This window comes from Lepisma saccharinum, chromosome 5, assembly GCF_977018435.1.
Source record: "Lepisma saccharinum chromosome 5, izLepSacc3.1, whole genome shotgun sequence".
Classification (NCBI taxonomy): domain Eukaryota; kingdom Metazoa; phylum Arthropoda; class Insecta; order Zygentoma; family Lepismatidae; genus Lepisma; species Lepisma saccharinum.
In genome coordinates, this window is record NC_139233.1 from 29349595 (window position 1) to 29368033 (window position 18439).

Genomic DNA, 18439 nt, shown 5'->3' on the forward strand with positions numbered 1-18439 from the left:
TTTTTTTATTTTTTTTAGATTGAAACATGATTTTAATTATGATTTTTTCAATTTTATGTGTAAGCGAATTTATATATATATCCATACAAATATCACGAAATTAATGATTAATTTATATATTTCTGTTGCAAGGAGTTCCCAGGAAGCCAAATATTGCTTTTGGTGTGAATTGTGTCACCTTCGATACACAATGGGAGTCCCAAAATTCTTAATATATTATCTTCCCTTTTCTCTCTCTATTTCTTTCTTCCTCTTTTTATGTATTTACCTGCCAACTTTTTCACCAAAGGCACAGAACTGACCTAGTCTGACCATATATCCTTGTCATAAAAAATCGCTTATGAGTCCCTGGCTAACGGTTAGCACAGACATTCAGCTCAGTGGTCAACCTAACCTCAGGGAAAGACAGAAATCAAAACAAATGCAGTCAGTGGGTGTTGGTGATTGAATGTTCTGCGAGAAAGGAGTTTACAGTTTTGGAAGGGGGAGATAGAGACAGAGGAGGGGGAAGCTTGAATGAGGGTTATACAGTTCGGTGCATGTTTCATATTTTGTGGATTAAAGCTATTTTTTGCATAGACTATTTTTCGCTGGTTATAAGTATGTACAACACAGAGTGTTTGACTTAAATTTTAGGAAAGGAATCAATGATAACATTGTACACAGAGAATACCATAACACTTCCTTATAGTAGTTTGCAAACATTCAACTACACCTTTTATTTCCTTCGCTAAATTAAAGTTGAAATATAAAGCAATCTTTCTCATCTTGTCTATTCTAATACAAAGTACATCTACATTTTGTGTATTGCACTAAGGATAGGCAAATTGTAGAGGAAGAACTGCAGCGACATAGGAAAATGAAAATAAAACAGGGAACTATATGCCATTGCAGAATAAGCCACACTCTTGCGATGAACCCGCTCGCTATTACTTTCTTCGGTGGCTGCTAGTAATTTGGATGTTTCACCACCAGATGTCTCAGACGTAAGGATGGCAAACTAGTTTCCTTGATCTGTGGCATTAATCCCGATCCCTGAGTGAGAACTGGTGCTTCCAACTGACTAGCCGGAGATAGGAGCAGTGTGTTGCCAATTCGTATCTCCAGATCTTGGAGTTACGATTGTGGTAGCACGTTGGACGTAACAATTCCACTTCACATTTACAATACATGAGATATGCTAATTTAGAGTAGACGGGAGAGAATAAGTTACCACAGAAGTCCAGTGTTCGAGTTGCAGACTCATGTCTATTCCAGCTTGTAAAATAAACTAATGAGAAACAGAAGTTTGCAAGATTGCTGACGACTCTCAGGACAAAATTTCAAGGTAGTTTATTTGAGTGGGAAAGTGGTAAAGAGCTGGACCAGTTGTCTGAAGATCGTAGGTTGGAATATCTTGTAGAACCACTTTCTTTTTACTTGGTAGAATTAGTATTTGTCACCATTTGTAAGAGACAAAATTTGAAAACTTTTATTGTGGATAAATCTGGTTTGTCGTTCATGCCATTTGGGTTGACAGAGATTAATGAAAATCTTAACCCTCTGTGGCCCAAGTGTGAGGTAAAATATGAGTTGACTGTTTAAAAAAATAGTAGAAGCCATAACAACCTACATTCCTCCTTTACAAATTCCTGGGCACGCTGCTACAAATGAACCAAGGATGACATCATACTGCCGATAGAACCTTCACTTTGTGTGAAGTATGGTCTCCGACAGAGATTACAAAGCTTGCCAATCGCAGAACTGCACATGCTCAGCTCGCAGTCTTCTGTAGGTAGTCTGTTGAATTATATGCAGCATGAACTATCCTGTCTCCTGTATGTGGCCGAATTCTAACTTCCCCTCGTTTATCAATGTGTAGAGTTAACAAAAAAACATGTTTCGAACTTTCGAAAACAACAATTTCATTGTAATTTACTTTTGAAATACTTTCTATGAAGACCAGATAAAATAGTCAATATTGTTGCAACACATAAATGAGTAGGAGCACACACACAATTGATCACGAAGGGTGGTGTAGTCCAGTCACTATGATACATGCCCACCACACGAAAGGTTTCGATATTTAAAATAAAAATATAGTAGCTAAGAACATATTAGGTTATATAAGCCCACCGAAGTAGTCCAGATCTTAACATTAAAATTTTGTTGCAAAATCTGTAGTTATGTATAAGAATAGTGAAACAAATGTTCTTAAGACCACCTTTACCTCGTCTTTTTTTGGGTAATTAGTATCGTCCCAATTTACATTTATAGTATTCATACAGATTAAATTAAACATATTAATAGGTGACAATGCAAACTTGTATCAACAAACTCTAAATCATCTTTTATTTCAAATTTAGAGGCATGTAATTTGTAGTCACAAAGAAAGTAGGTATCGTCTGAGAGCTCCATGTTTGGTCCAGAGTTGTTGAAATATTTTGAAGAAGGAAAAATACAAGATATTTTACAAAATTAGCAGGCAAAATAATGAATTGAAAATGCATGTTGTATGCACTTCCCTCATCCTATGCATTCAGGAATCTCGATAGTCATACAAGTCTTCTTATCTTAAACCAAAACAACAAAAAAAAGTTACACTGTAAATACGTGAATTCGGACACAAACACACACACATGTTGGAGGCTTATTGGCAACTAAAAAAAAAGCTTTCTTGCCCGTGCTTGAACACACATTCTTCAGAACATGGAGCTGTAACACTACAACTTTTACTTATCATGTAAGTTTTTCAATTGTTTCATCACTGAATGGCGTGCATTTCTTCTCGCTCATTTTCTTTCAGACGTGGTTGTTTTTCCTGACCGTTATATTTTTTACCTCCTGCCACTCACTATATTTTTTTTACCTCCTGCCACTCATGGAAATCCTTATGAGTCATTCCATGGCAAATCAACACAGATATGTGCAATTTCCAACCTGACCATCTCCGATTTTCATGAAATTTGGGGAGTTGAAACTATGCATGGAACTTAGTAACTATGAAAATTTTTAGTCTCGTGCATCTTGTAATTGTTAAATTATTCAAGGTCAAAGTTAGCAGAAATTGCCCTTTTTGAGCCTGCTTAGCTATACTAAATGTGCTGTAACTCTGCCATTATTCACCTAGAAAGCTCAAATAAAGCTTATTGTACAGGGAATTGAACAAGCTTTCCAGTGATACATAACAAGCCCACCTTTCGCTAGAAATATAATTTTGTCACGTGACCTTGACTTTTGACTTTGAATATCTCAAAACATGCCATCACCAAAAATCGTGAAAAAAAATATATTTGGTCCCTCATGCCATACTATAAAACACATCAAAAAATCATTCGGGGACTGCCATGGGATCAGAAGATACAAAATAATATGTTTAACTATGTGACTGATAAAAGCCTCATTACATGAACTATGACGAGTCAAAAGTCCTTTAACACCCCCTACAAAATGTAAAGGAGTTATCCTGGTCATGAAAGAAATAGGTTAGGCACAGGGAGATCTAGGTGGCCACGGTGGCTCAGTCGGTAACGTGTCTGACTACGTCTGACTACCATGCTAAAGGTCCCGGGTTCGATCCCCGGCCGGTTCAAATCCGGGAACTTTTCTAACAATGGAAGCGACCCCGGCACCCACCCAGCATCGAATAACATGGGTACATGGGGGAAACCCTTGGGGGTAAAGGCGGTCAGGGGCATGATGCTGATCACATCACCCCCACTCACGACCGGATGAAGAAAGTGTGGGGTGTTACCCCCACACCCCCTATACGCCTTCATGGCGTTGTGCTAAGCACAGGGGAGCACTTTTTTTTTTTTTTTACAGGGAGATCTCTAAATGTGTGTCTCAAGCGCAGGTCTGGCATATTGTTTACTGCCATATTGAATTCAACGCAAACATTTCAAAGGAAAGTGGGTGATGTGAAATATCAAATCAGGTTAGAATTCCACGAGAAATGAAGCGGCGAAGGTTTTTCCAAAGTATATTTAACCAGCAAAAAATTATTACTGCATGCTTGTAATCATTTTCTCTTTTCGAGGTGTTAAAAACAAAGTATTAAGAATGCTCCTCACGTGTCAGGAACTCGGCGAGATCATGCTGACATCTTGGGACAGAAAGAAGTATACGCACCATTGCATATGATTTTAATCAGCAACATTCACCAAATACTTGAATAGTGGAGAATATTGGCAAAAGTATCTCAAACAATTGCGTGACACTTCCTTTGGAATGAAACATTCTTCAGTGGCGAGGCTAATTTTTATGTTCCTGGTAAAGTTAATAAAAATTATACGCAATACCTGTGATTTGATAATCTACAGTAGACAGATCCCAGCCGAATGGATATTGCTGGTAAGCTAATGATGTGGTATAGTGTATGGAGAACTGGAATGGTTGGTCCATATTCAACAACGGAACCTTAAATGGTGAGGGCCTCTTGGATGTGTTATGTTAAGTGAACAGGTTTTTCATCCTTGCTTACGGGGTATGGCACTTTTCCAGAGTTTTGAAACAGGACAGTGTGTGACCACACTATGTGAACATTCTTCATGGTAAATTTCTAGGTAGATTGATGGGCAGATGGGGATGTATTAAAAGGCCTGCACATTCCCAAATCTAACATCTTAGGAGGACTTTTAACTTCAGAAACATTTGAAGAGAATGGTGCATGCACTAAAAGTCCCTGATATTGACCATCTGAGAAAAGGCATAGTTGCTGCTTGCGATGTTGTTGCACATGCTACATTGCCAAATGTTCTATGTCAGTGTGAGAGACGTCAACGAGTGTGCTCACAGGAATATTGACAACACTATAATGTGCATATATCGTAAGTGAAACATAGCGTATAACGTTTTGCTGCCAAAAAATAAGTTGGGAAAACCTTTGCTGCTTCATTTCTCGTGAAATTCTAGCCTGATTTGATATTTCACATCACCCACTTTCCTTTGAAATGTTTGCCTTGAATTCAATATGGCGGTCAACAATATGCCGGACCTGCGCTTGACACACACAGCTAGAGATCTCCCTGTGCCTAACCTATTTCTTTCATGACCAGGATAACTCCTTTACATTTTGTAGGGGGTGTTAAAGTACTTTTGACTCGTCATAGTTCATGTAATGAGGCTTTTATCAGTCACATAGTTAAACATATTATTTTGTATCTTCTGATCCCATGGCAGTCCCAGAATGATTTTTTGATGTGTTTTATAGTATGGCATGAGGGACCAAATATATTTTTTTCACGATTTTTGGTGATGACATGTTTTGAGATATTCAAGGTCAAAAGTCAAGGTCACGTGACAAAATTATATTTTTATCGAAAGGTAGGCTTGTTATATATCACTGGAAAGTTTGTTCAATTCCCTGTACAATAAGCTTTATTTGAGCTTTCTAGGTGAAATAGTGGCGGAGTTACAGCACATTTAGTATTGCTAAGCGGGCTCAAAAAGGGCAATTTCTGCTAAATTTGACCTTGAATAATTTAACAATTACAAGACGCACGAGACTAAAAATTTTCATAGTTACTAAGTTCCATGCATAGTTTCAACTACCCACATTTATGAAAATCGGAGATGGTCAGGTTGGAGGCTGTGTTGATTTGGCATGGAATGACTCTTATGGAATACATTATTGGGACGTAACACCCACAAAAGAGAATATCTTAATTTAAAAAAACTTGAGCCACACATTTGACCTTATAATTTTTCATACTTGAAGGTTTGCTTGCAACACCATCATCAACCAACCATTTACTACCTGGACAGATAGTACATACATGTGGACTAAAAATTGGCAAAATATGGACTAACACATGCATAAAATGACCCAAAACGATGCCAAGAAGACTTCATAGTGATTCCTCAATTGTGCGATTTCAAATAAAATAAAATAAAAACAAAAACAATTTATTATTTTTCATTGCATTAATGAATTTGGTGGCATTTTAACTGTTCACTCCCAATAAACTCATCTGCATTGGTACTGGAACTGCAACGAGAGGTAATACACGACTGACACTACCACTGGTTTGAGAACTAACAACATGCGAACATGTTAAACCTTGACAAATAGACCACAACACTCCTCTCAGCTGTGTTATTGCCTCACTGTGATGGGCGACAATTGGCTGCCCTTGTTGTATATTTACAAATGATGCCAGCTTCCACAACAATAACAAGTACATATACTGCCACCACATGATAAGCCCCATGGCTTTTTCTTTTGCTATGAACTTGTCACTCATCAAAGCATGACAATTTTAACAAAGGAAGCAATATGCATCACATTAAGCAGCAAATGACAGCCTCCTTTATACAATACCTACAAGAACACGTGTCGGAGCAGAGAGTTGGAATGCTCATAATTTCTTTATTTTGAACAATTCCAGAATGATGAAATATGAACAACATGTGAAATAATAATAATAATCCGCGGCTCGACAGCCCTTGAAGGGCATTAGCCTATTGCCCAACTGGCAGTCTCCCTCCCACAATCCTACCTAGAGGCGTGGATATCTTCAACCAGTAATGGGGTGATGTGGGGTCAACACATCTAACTCTCAGCCGTTATAGGGAGATTTTCGGGATCAGGTTACGCTACTCACTCGTAGCTCCCCAATAATCTCACGATGGTGGGTTGAAACCAGTCCTATACACAGGCCGAGAACACCAAGACTGAACCCAGGCAGATTTGAGCCCATGCCGTCCTGCACTCAGAGCCCAAAGCACAGCACCTTAGAGTGTACAGCCATGGAGGAGGACAATATGTGAAATAAACCTGTTGAAATATGTAAAAATAAGTGTGTTTTCTTTAAATATGTAAAAGTATGTATTAAAGGTAGAAATATGGAAAAATATTGACAATAATTTGTCTTAAATCACCATAAACGTACGTATGTATTTACATATAAACCCAGCTCTGCTAATAACAATATTTCAATTTTGATCTTTTTGTGTATAAATATACAAATGATTTTATGACATACTCAAATAACAATACAATACAGTTATTTTAGTGTTTTCAAAACTGCTTTTCATAAAAGCATTTATCTTTCAAGGAAAGGTCTTCAATGTTATTGAAATTGGGGTCTGGCATCGGACTTAAGGATGCAAATAGGTTGAAATTAGCAGGTAATCACAACAAAAGACCGGCCCTTGACGACATGTTACTTACATCCCAACATTAACTTTCTGAAAAAAAGGAAAATATCAGGAAATTGGGTAGACCGCACCTGCTTCACAATTGCCACAAATCAAAATTACAATCCCGTCATAGTACAAACATGTAAACATAATTCACCAAAATTTCACCTCCAATCCATAAATAATAACGATGACACAGTGACAGAAGAAAAGCATTCCAGTTGGAATAACTTTTTCGAAACTTTTGCTTTGTTTCCAAATATGCTTGTTTTACATGATTAGCTCAATGATTTAATCAGGACAGCCTCTTGCCACACCTGACAACAGAACAGTGTGTTAGGTGCATAGAACTTTACACTTAATTTCTGTGCAAAATTATGAATTGTGATTTTTCATGAAAATATATGGCCAATATTTACGTACATGTTGCCTGCGACTGTTGACAAAATTTCAGCCTACAAGTGTTGCCAGCTAAGGAATTATTGCCCTAAAATGGCACTTTTTCACTCCTAAAAACGCAAGTCCCAAACTCATTAAATACTGCACATGACTCATATTGGTCACAAATGACAGAGTAACATGTCATCAGTCGTCAGATGTCTAATTATGACCCTTCGAAAATTTCTTATACAGTTTCCTAACTGAAAAGTGCATTTCTGGAAAACTTATAAATGCATCATCTGCCAGTTACTAATTTATAGGATTTTCTGTGTGGATTAAACTGATAATGTTAAGTATTGAAATATATCTCAATGAATGAGTATTCATAATTCGGAAAACTTTTAAATATCTCATACAGTTTTAATGTTACAAACGACCAAAGTATGGGTTGCGTGACTTTGAAACACACTATAGTAAACAAAAGTGACTCTGTCCCATAACAGGGTTGTAACTGCAGATAAGAAAACACGATCCTCATATTGCAATATTGCAATATTTAACTTTTTCAGCATTTATAGAAAGCGAATGCTATTGTGCAAACACTTTCATAACTGACCTACCTTCTCAGTAAAATATTATTTATAAGAAATCACAGACGAAGATGAAAACAATTGACAATTTTTACTGAAATGTACTTCATAGCATGTGTGAAATAAAGATTTAATAAGACTAGAAACTTATTCTCAGGTACTAAACACTACAAGATAATTCACTCACCAGAGGAGGTATCAACTTGTCAGGTGGGAGATGTAATGCAAGGACATCTAACGTCTGTGTTGCACACTGAGTCGGGGTGTTGCCCTCAGAGTCATCCGAAAAGTATTCTTCAGAATCATCATTGTTGCAGGGCATGCACATGAGGCCAAACAGCACATCCAGAATCGGTTCCACAAGCTTGTTTTTAACAATGGCCTGAAGAGAGATACAAGGCTGATCATTATATGTGGAATGATATTCTTCAACTAGAACTGAGCAGATACTACTTGAGACACAATATCAATGCTAATACTTAGAGGCACATATTTTTGGTAATTAAAAAAGCAAAATTTCGGTACAAAACAGAGTCGATTTCGGGTTCAAAAGCGGTAAATAAAATGAAATTACGGTGTTATAGCGGTGAATAATTACATGAAAAGTGCTATATAAAATGACATTTTGGTTTTAAAATTGTGAATATAATCCTAAGTTTGATTTAAAAACTGCACTTATTACGCAAAATAAACTTATCCCTTCTAATAGCACATTTATGAAGTTACCGGAGTATTAAGTTTATTCCTGTGTAAAGGGGTTTATTTTTGCTTCTCAAATATTTACAGCAGAATTAATCAATTTTCCGTGAATTGCATAACTCACAGGATACTTCAGACTTCAGAAAGTGTCGCGTTGGTATATAAACGGTAAATTTCGTGTTTAAGAGTTAATTTCGCTTTTTGCAGTTTATTTCGCATTATTTCGTGACAAAACATGGTCACAAAATGGTCACCTTTCAAAAACAAGAAAAATTAACACTACAATGGGTTTTTTCACATTTCGTTTTTTCGTCAAAAACGAAATATGCAGGCCCCTACTAATACTACTACCAATTTCCACATATAATGTTGCTGATACTTGGAAATTGAAACAATTTAAATTGGATGAGAATATTTATAAAAATATAGTTTTTGACTGGAACTATACCATATCAATTTACCAAAGTATTTCATCACAAAATTCACAACTCTCATGCCAAAATAATGCATAGAGCCACATAAATAATTATAAATGAATAAAAGATCAAGTCTGCACATTTTGGGATAAGCGGTATATAAAATAGCATTTTGGTGTTAAATTGGTCAATATAACACTAAATCTGATTTAAAATTATACAAAAAATTACACAAAAAAATTTTGCATTCTAAGAGCACATTTATGTACTTGTCAGAGTATGAAGTGTGTTTCTATGTAAAGGAGGCCCATGTATAAATATATACACAGCAGAATTAATCAATTTGTTTGTGTTTTGCGTAACTCACAGGATAATTGAGACTTCAGTGTTGCATCGGTAAAAAAATTCTAAATTTCATGTTTAAGAGTTTATTTCATATTCTACAGTTTATTTTGCATCATTCTGTGACAAAGCGTGCAGGAAAATGCAACTCGCACCTTTCAAAAACATGAAGAAAGAGCATTATAGTATGTTATTTCAAGTCTCTGTCAAAGACAAAATATGCATGTCTCTAGTTATGCATTCTTGCATAATTGTAAGGATATTTACACACACCAAGAAAGTTTAGTGTTGCATTTTTGCAGACTCTGAGAAACTCCCAGACTACAGAAAAGTAATATTTATTAAATGAAGGGTTCGGGTGTAAAACATGGTAAGTGACATTTTGGTAATTTTTGAGTTACGAAGTAAAATGTGCCATAGAAATACCAATCTACAATATTATTGTCGATTTGCAAAATATTTAGTACAAACTTTCTCTTTCGCTCCACTGATAATAGTGAACAAGAATAATAACATTTGCATACATCAAACAAGCGGGGCCAGGCGATTATCTGGGGTGCCGACCTCGTAGGGGCACCAAACCGAGGATCTTCCTTGATTAGAGGAAAATCCTAACCGTGGCTATTTGTTTCTTTGTTTGAGTTTATTTTTTAGGTCCACTTTTGCACAGAAAAGCAAATAAGAGACGACCTACAGGGATCCAAACCACTATGTGACTATTTGTTTTAAAAAGAATTGGATTTATTGTTGACAAAAATTAATTGAACATTTTGCAATTTAAGCTAAGATATCTTTGTTGTTTTGATGTCAATATGTAGGTATTAAATAAACACACACCTACAATATACGTGTTCTTGAACAGTATTAAAGTGTTTTTAAAATCAGGTTATTATTTATTGTCAAACACTTTCCACTGAAACAGGAACGAGCTTTTGACAGTGCAACAATTTTGTAATGCACCACCAGGCACATATGGAAACAGCTGACTGATCCACATTCCCCCTGTGCAGCTTGATAATTCAACTACAGCGCTATAAGGAAAGTTTATTTTAAGCATTTGGAACACAATGCTAGCAGTGTGTGTGAAGCCCATAATACCACGTGGCGAACAAGACTTGTGTTCGGAGTGAACGTATCTCAGCGGCAGGCGCTGGTAAAGCAAAGGTGATGTGGTGTGGAAACGTTTGATATTTTGAAGGAGATGGTGTTCAGTGAATAAGTATAATAAAAATTAATTGCATTGCAGATTTATTTGGGTGTGAACGTGCAAATAGGCAGAAGCCGCTACTGCATCTGAACATTATAAGTATTCATTAAAAAAACACTAATGCAATGATTAAAACTGTAAAACCTCACAACAAAAAAATCAGCCATGAAATTTATCTTAAGTAAACCAGACCTACCTTTTTCTTAATTCTGGTTATCCAACCCACAAAATGTATTGCCTTTACTCTGACACAGTCACCTAAAGATGCATCACGTCCTATCTCCAGACACATCTCAATAATAGCCTTCAGGTGAGGAGTTATGACAGAAATTGCACACTCAATCATTTCGTCAAAGATTTCCATGGCTTCACAGGCCTTTTCTTCATCCTTAACCACAAGCGCTTTTATAATGGCCATAATGTTGGGCATCAATTTGAAATACAGATTCTGAAACTGGTAGGAAGAAAAGAAAATTAGACTAACCTAAATGTGGTTTTCTGTGTGTGTGCATGTGTGTGTGTGTATACTTAATGCAAAAACTGCTTGATATACAGGGTGGTCCAAAAAGGACTCGACAACTTTGTGTGTAAAAATGTATTCGGAAAAGTTACAAAACTGTTTGTAGTATCATTTTGTAAGGAAATGCATAGTTTTAGCCAAAAAAAAAACAAAAAAAAAAAAAAAAAAAAAACTACTTCGTTTCAATCTGGCTCCCATTGGTAATACAGTAGACATCCCATCTGATGCATTTTCTCAACACTGCCAAATGATCATACGTGGAATGCCGATTTCATGAGATGCACATCGGGTTGACTTTGTAGGACTACAAACAAAGCTTTCCTTCACTTGCTCAACAATAACACCGGAAACATGCGGACGTGCTGGGAATTTATGTCATCAGCCAGTCCTCATAAAAATGTCACTTTTACTTCAAAGAAAGTTTTGAAAGATCTGTTTCCCTGTTTTCTGTCAAGTCCACGTGGAGCCGAGTATATCCTCCCCTCAAACATTTCCCACCAATAGCGTCCCTTTTAGGAACTGACAGTACTTGTCAACTCCACTTTAGAGATTCCATGAAATGAGATTGGGGTCATCTTTGCTAGGTTTTATTATTGTGTTGTACTATTATTATTATACAATATGGAGACCTTGGGACTGTAACGTCGTCCCAGTTCGTGTTTGATGTCTAAATATTGCAGGTATAAGTGTTAACAGAGCTTCTCAGAAAAACAGGTGCTGGCTCGAAACCAGATATGTGTCTGGTCGGCTTCCTCCCAAGCTATGTCAAATATACTGAAATGACATTCGAATGAGGTCTTAAACCATACAGAACAAGCAGTCTCAACAAAACAATGAAGCCAAAAGTAAATGGTAGGCCTGCTAGGAGGATCTTTCCCATAGTGGATACAGAAGTTCCATTGCACAATGATTGTAGATTTCATTTCTTCAAACCAAAACACACTGTGAGCTCGCTCTTGACCTGTGAAAGCAGACACTTTTAATGAAACTGCCGCTGGCACTTGCTGTGGCAGAATTTGGTACTATTCCACAACACTAGCCAAACTTGATGTATTTCCATACAAAATGACTCCGCAACCAGTTCTGTAACTTTTCCGAATAATTTTTTATACACTTACAAAGCTGTAAAGTCCTTTTTGGGTCATCCTATATTGGCAGAGTTTATTTCATCATCAAGAATGCAAAATATATGAGGTGCACTTTAGAAGTACAAGCCAATTCATAAATAAAAAAATAATAATAATACAAAAAAATGAATGTAACATAGTGCTTGTAAAATGGAACACGTTTTCTTTTTTTGCATTCCCTCTGTACAAAAAAATCTTCAACCAGTTTAGAATTGCTATTTCTAACCCTCCACTGTCAACAGTGAGATTCTTCCAGATTATTGTTTTGATCCAACAAAAACAATAACACTTTCTCTTGTGGTGTTCCAAAATTTCATTTGCACATTCCATCTTTCATTTTTGTGCATATCAGTCAACATATTTGGAACCAAACTTGCAAACAATTTATGATATCCAAACATTTCTGTGACAATTCTGTAAACTATACTCAGTAAAAATGTTCATAACTTCCATGGCAATAACAACGATCATGAAAATGGCAAATTTTGGCATCATTACAACCTTTTGTGTGAAAAAAATCAAATATTGACTGAACACCACAGCTGACAGCTGGATTTTTCCCCCAACCCTAACCAGCTGATTGTTCTCAACCATTTGCTGCTATGTGTATGAGAGTGACCGGTCCATTTACCAACAACAGATTTACAATTTGCCATTACAAGTAACTGCATAGAGGCTCAATATAATTTCATTTTTAATTTTTTGTTTTAATTCATTGATTAATTTAAAATTGTTGGGTGCGTCGGCACATATGGCCATTTTGCACGCTTCAATATATATACAGGGAACGTCCCCTTATCTAAAGCAAGTTATAAATGGACTTCCACGGGCAAACACAACCCATGAAAAAAGGTAAAGATAGTTCAAGTATGGCACAATGGAGGGTCCAGTCCTTGCAGCAAATGACAATCCATTAGACAGCGATGTCCGAGTCGGAGCCATGTTAAGATGACTTCTTCTTGGTGGGAGGGACGGGACAAGGAACACCAAGCACCACTGATGGACTTGATAGTTCGAAGGTTGTTCCCCCTTATCTCATCCCACTCAGCCTGCCACATGTTGAAAAACGAAAAACATTCTGAAGGTCCCTAGATAGCAGAGAGTTAATTCGTTTTGTTTGTTTTAAATCCCCTTTATGCAGAGAAGCTAATTGAGACTGGACCTACTGCCTCCACTGGGTATCAAACCCAGGAGCCTTCGATTGTAAAGCTATGACATCACCACTTTAGTCTCAATATAAATGTCCAACATTCAGAAATAGAAATATGTTTATTTTAGCGTTGTAAACAATATATCCTATACACAACACTGAAAATGCATTAAAGACAATAAAAGAAATAGTATTGAATTAATTACACAGGGTGGTGCAAAAGTAGGTCAACAGTCTTTCTTTTGTATTTCACATTGAGTGGCCCCCATGATTCCTAGACATTATACCCATGGATTTACATAATATCACTGCTGTAATAAATGGTAATGCTAAACCTACTTGGCACATGTCAACTGTGAACTGTCAAACTACTTTTGCACCACTCCTGTATAGTATAAAATTTCAACCAGACCATAAATTAATTTGGCATTTACAATACTTTCAAAAGCACACACAGAGCTAAAAAGGTAGCTTTAATGACTTAACAACACATTGAGTAATATACAAATATAATAATAAGTTTTTAATTCAATACATTATTATTATAATTTTGTACCAACTTACTGCCTAGAAACGTCTACTAAATCCTGTAGTAATACAAGTTATTGTTTCTGTCATCATAATCATTAAAAACACAAAACATTTTACAACAGTCATATAAAAATATTTTAAAAAGTTCCTTGCACAATTTGGAATTTCTCATATACTTCACATCATAAGAATGGTTAAAATGTTGCAAAAGGTGCAAATCAATTTCAATTCTGTCTATATGCAGTCCTCTTTTTTTGACACCTTTACAGGATTTTTGAATTTACAAAATTTATCCTATTGGGACTTTTTTAAACCTAAAACCCTTTCCGGGAGTAAGTTCTTAAGCATTAGATTTTCAAATGTGCAGTAAAAAGGCAACTACTTAGTGTAGAAGTTTGAAGATGGTTTAGAGTTTCATTAAAAGACCTCGACCTTGTGGGCAGTAAAACACTTTCATTTTCTCTTTCAATAAACATAGTTAGCACATGGGAAAAACATTGAAATTTTACCGAAATATGTTTAATTGGAAAATCAGTATGGTCTAACGAAATCTAATTGCCAAATTGGGATTGGGAATGCCAAAGGCCAGGTCCCAAAATCATTATTGGGGTTTCAAGTAGTTGGTACATTGCAACAAAGGTGAATGTTTATATCGTACTAGTACAAAATAAAAATGCCTGTGGAAGTTTGCTGCTTTATCATTTGTTTTTCATCAGTCACAGCGATGTAGGTGTATTGCAAGATGGCGACTCCCATGCAGAAGTCATTTTGTGTCATTGAATTTGCAAGGTGTGGTTCTGCTGTTCCAGTTCAGCAAGCCTTTCAAAGGCGATTTGGAAGTGGTCCTCCGTCCGATAGCAACATTTGTTGATGGTTTAATAAGTTTCATTAAAAAGTTTCAAACTGGAAGTGTCTGTAAAGGGAGGAGTTCTAGACATCAAAGTGTGTTGAACGAAAGTGTTGAGAAGCATTGGACTACCGGATGGATGTGTGCCGTATTACGAAAGGTGTTCACATTGAACATTTATAAGGTACACGATGTAAACTTATTGGGTTGTTTTTACTCATATAAGCTTCGTGGGACCCATGAGTATTACCACGCAAATTGTCCATCACCATGTTTGTGCACTTTATTTGACCCAATAAGAGCTTCAAGAATTAAAAGAAAACTCAAAACAAGTTGTTGACAACTTCTGCACCAGCATATAAAAATCCATCGCTTAAAAACACACAGGATGTAAGAAAAAAATTAATGAAAATAGTTATGGACAATTTGACGGGCAAAACTAGTGGATCCGGCTGTACCCAACATACAAGGGAAATTAAACTACTATGAAATGACATTTTTGGACATGCTGTATATATCTCTATATGTATGTAAACAAACGAACAAAAACAAAAAATGATATATCGAGAGTTGTTCCAGAGAAATAATAAGAAGCCTAAGTGTCACATGCTGCTAGTCATGAACAAAACACTTCCACTTTTCTGGAGAGAGAAAATGTGTCATAATTAGGGCTTGGAAGTTGTAGACCTATAAATTGCCAAAAAAAGACCTATAAAAAGACCTAAAAATATAAAAAAGGACCTAAAATGGAAAAAAGGACTTATAAATGTGATCCAAATTAATTGATAACTTCAGTTTTAATTACATATTTAATGAATCAAAAAAAATATAAAATTCTGGTGGTATGGAACACACAGTGCGAAAAAACTGAAAGCTTCAAAACAAGAGAAAGTTGCCACTTACAGTGCGACCTTCCAGACAAGTTACGGTTAAAGGACCTTGTACCGTACCTGCTTCAGTCGTCCAAAATATATTTAGTTATTTTTTTTATTTCTTTACTATAGAAAAGATGTTTAAGAGGTGATGAACTGGTGATGATTCGAATTGAGAATGGGCAGTAAAAACGTAGTCAAAAGAAGATGAAGTTGCAAAAAAAAAAACAATAAGACCTAAAAAAAGGCTAAAAAAGGACCAATAAGCCAAAAATTGCCGAAAAAGGCAAAAAAGGACAAATAAAACTCACCTTTTTCTGGCCTACAATGACCCAAAATGAACATATATTATGTTGGGCCTAGTCTTCGGACATTAGGGAAAAAAAAAGGATTTTTCCTCAACTTCCGAGCCCTAGTCATAATAAACAGGCAAAGACATAAGGATGTGATGGGTTGCTTTCAAAATCTTAAAACTACGAGTCAAGTAACGAGTTTGATTATTGTCATATTCATACTCAGCACTCAAATTGAGTAAATTCAAGTTGATTGGTTTCTAAACCTTTTTTGGCTGTAGATCGTTGTGGTTCTTCAAAAACATTACTGATTACAAACATCCAGAGGAGTCTTAAAATAATCAACATGCAATATATTTGGCAATGAAAATTGCCAAATATAAATGATAAATACTTACAGAAGTGTTTCCTTCGGACAGAGGTAGAAAGTGTATCATAGTTATGATAGTGTAGTAGGCCAGATTGGATGCAGGATCCTGAACGGACACCAAGGTGTTGTAGAACAAGACCGCAAAAGACTCTACGTAAACTAGAAACTGATCGGGAGATATCTCTGTTATTATACTCAAAGTGTACATTCCAAGCTGGAAAGAGAAAAATTAGCATGCATATAATAAATATCCTAAGTATAAAAATTTCCGACAGTATAATAAGTACTCAGTCACCAAGACAGAGTGATTATCAGTTATCACAAATGCTAGGAAACCCTGGGTTGGTCTTAGGTTCAAACCCTGCATAAGTTATGGACAATTCAATGAATTTGCTCCAACTATTTTACCACTTGTCCTCATGGACATTAGCAAAATGATGTAGAAAAACACAATAGTAATAAAACAAATTACTATGGTAAGTACTAAGAAGGACTGAAATGAAAATCTGTTGATGCCAATAAATTGCCAAAATAAAATTTACTAGGAATGGGACCAATTAACTGGTACTCACTCTATTGGTATCGGCCAATATAGGCATATCAGGGTATCGGTAAAATTACAGATTTATTTTACCAATCCAATATATATATATCTTATAATTTACTGCAAAATTCTGCCATTTTGTTATAATTTTAATAGATAATCTCCATGCCCTATTTTTTGAAAAAGTAAATTTTTAAATATGCAACTTCATATGCACTGCAGTCATCTCGAAACACACATTTATTAAGGAGATCAATGATCCATTCAGGTTCTTCAAGGACCATTTGGAATTTCATTTCAGACTTGTAGAATATCGGTTATCGGTATTGGCAAATTTTATATCGGTACTTTATCGGTATCAGTTAAAATTTCATATCTGCCCAACCCTAAAATTAACTGATACTGGTGATAGATATGATACCAACTCAATATAAAATTGACAATATTCCTTGAAAAACAATCACATTTTTTTAAATCAATGTGCGTAGCCAGGAGGTTGGAAAGGATATTGCTTTTGAAACAAAAGATGTGTCTGCCAATTTTACACCAAAACATCATTTTTCGCTTCTTTACATGGACAGACCTAACAAACACTTATCATGGAGATAATCGATATTTTTCCCAATTAGTTACCGAACATAATTAATAGACAATTACACTGTTACATTTAATTTTAAATTTTATTTACTTTTATTATTGTTTTTCTTACTATCCTCGAGAATATACCTTACTAGTAAATAAAAAATGATTAAAAATGGGTGGTTGGAAATATTTTGAGTCTTTATTTATTTCTATATTTTTAAATCCACCCATTGCTTAGATTTCTATTAATCGTCCTCATTGTTTTCTTCACTATTACATTTCTAGTTCCATGTCAAATCAACAAATATATATATTTTTTTCACCTTTAGGATTCATTTATGTTTATTCATTGTATCTATCAAGAGGACAAAAACTGCCAAATTTCAGATTTTTGGAACAGTTAGACATATGCTTAAGTCTTGGCCAAGAAGTCATGTTTTTGAGTTATTAACTTTTTCAAAAAAGCAAAAATCCCAAAATTTGACGACATTTTGAAATCTTTAAACAGCTGTAGATCAAAATCTATTTGACCTACAGAGCTCAAATTCTCTTCTTCTTTGAATGGGCTTTAGTTTGATTGATTGATTGGTTATTTTAAGTCCACTTTATGCACAGGAAGGCTAATCGGGACTGGATCTATAGTTTAAAGTGGGATCCGAACCACTGTGCATTGTGCCTCCACCGGGCATTGAACCCGGGACCCCTTGATTACCAGGCGACAACAGGCTTTAATTTGAAATGCAATAATGCAACAATATTAAAAGGGGTGTTTTTGAGATATTCAAAGTTGAAATTAAACCCCATTAATAGAAGAAGAGAATGACACCAATTTGAGATCTCGATGTC

General features: G+C 35.7%; 1 protein-coding gene across 1 annotated transcript in view; it reads right to left on the bottom strand.

Annotated features, from left to right (window-relative positions):
- LOC145987736 (importin-4-like) overlaps positions 1 to 18439 on the bottom strand; it is a 128433-nt gene that overhangs the window by 92310 nt on the left and 17684 nt on the right. Inside the window, exons 4-6 of the mRNA XM_083122393.1 lie at positions 16496 to 16681; positions 10954 to 11211; positions 8281 to 8475 (exon numbers count right to left, since the gene is read on the bottom strand). Coding sequence (XP_082978519.1) covers positions 8281 to 8475; positions 10954 to 11211; positions 16496 to 16681 — 639 coding nt within the window. The remainder of the gene's footprint in view (positions 1 to 8280; positions 8476 to 10953; positions 11212 to 16495; positions 16682 to 18439) is intronic.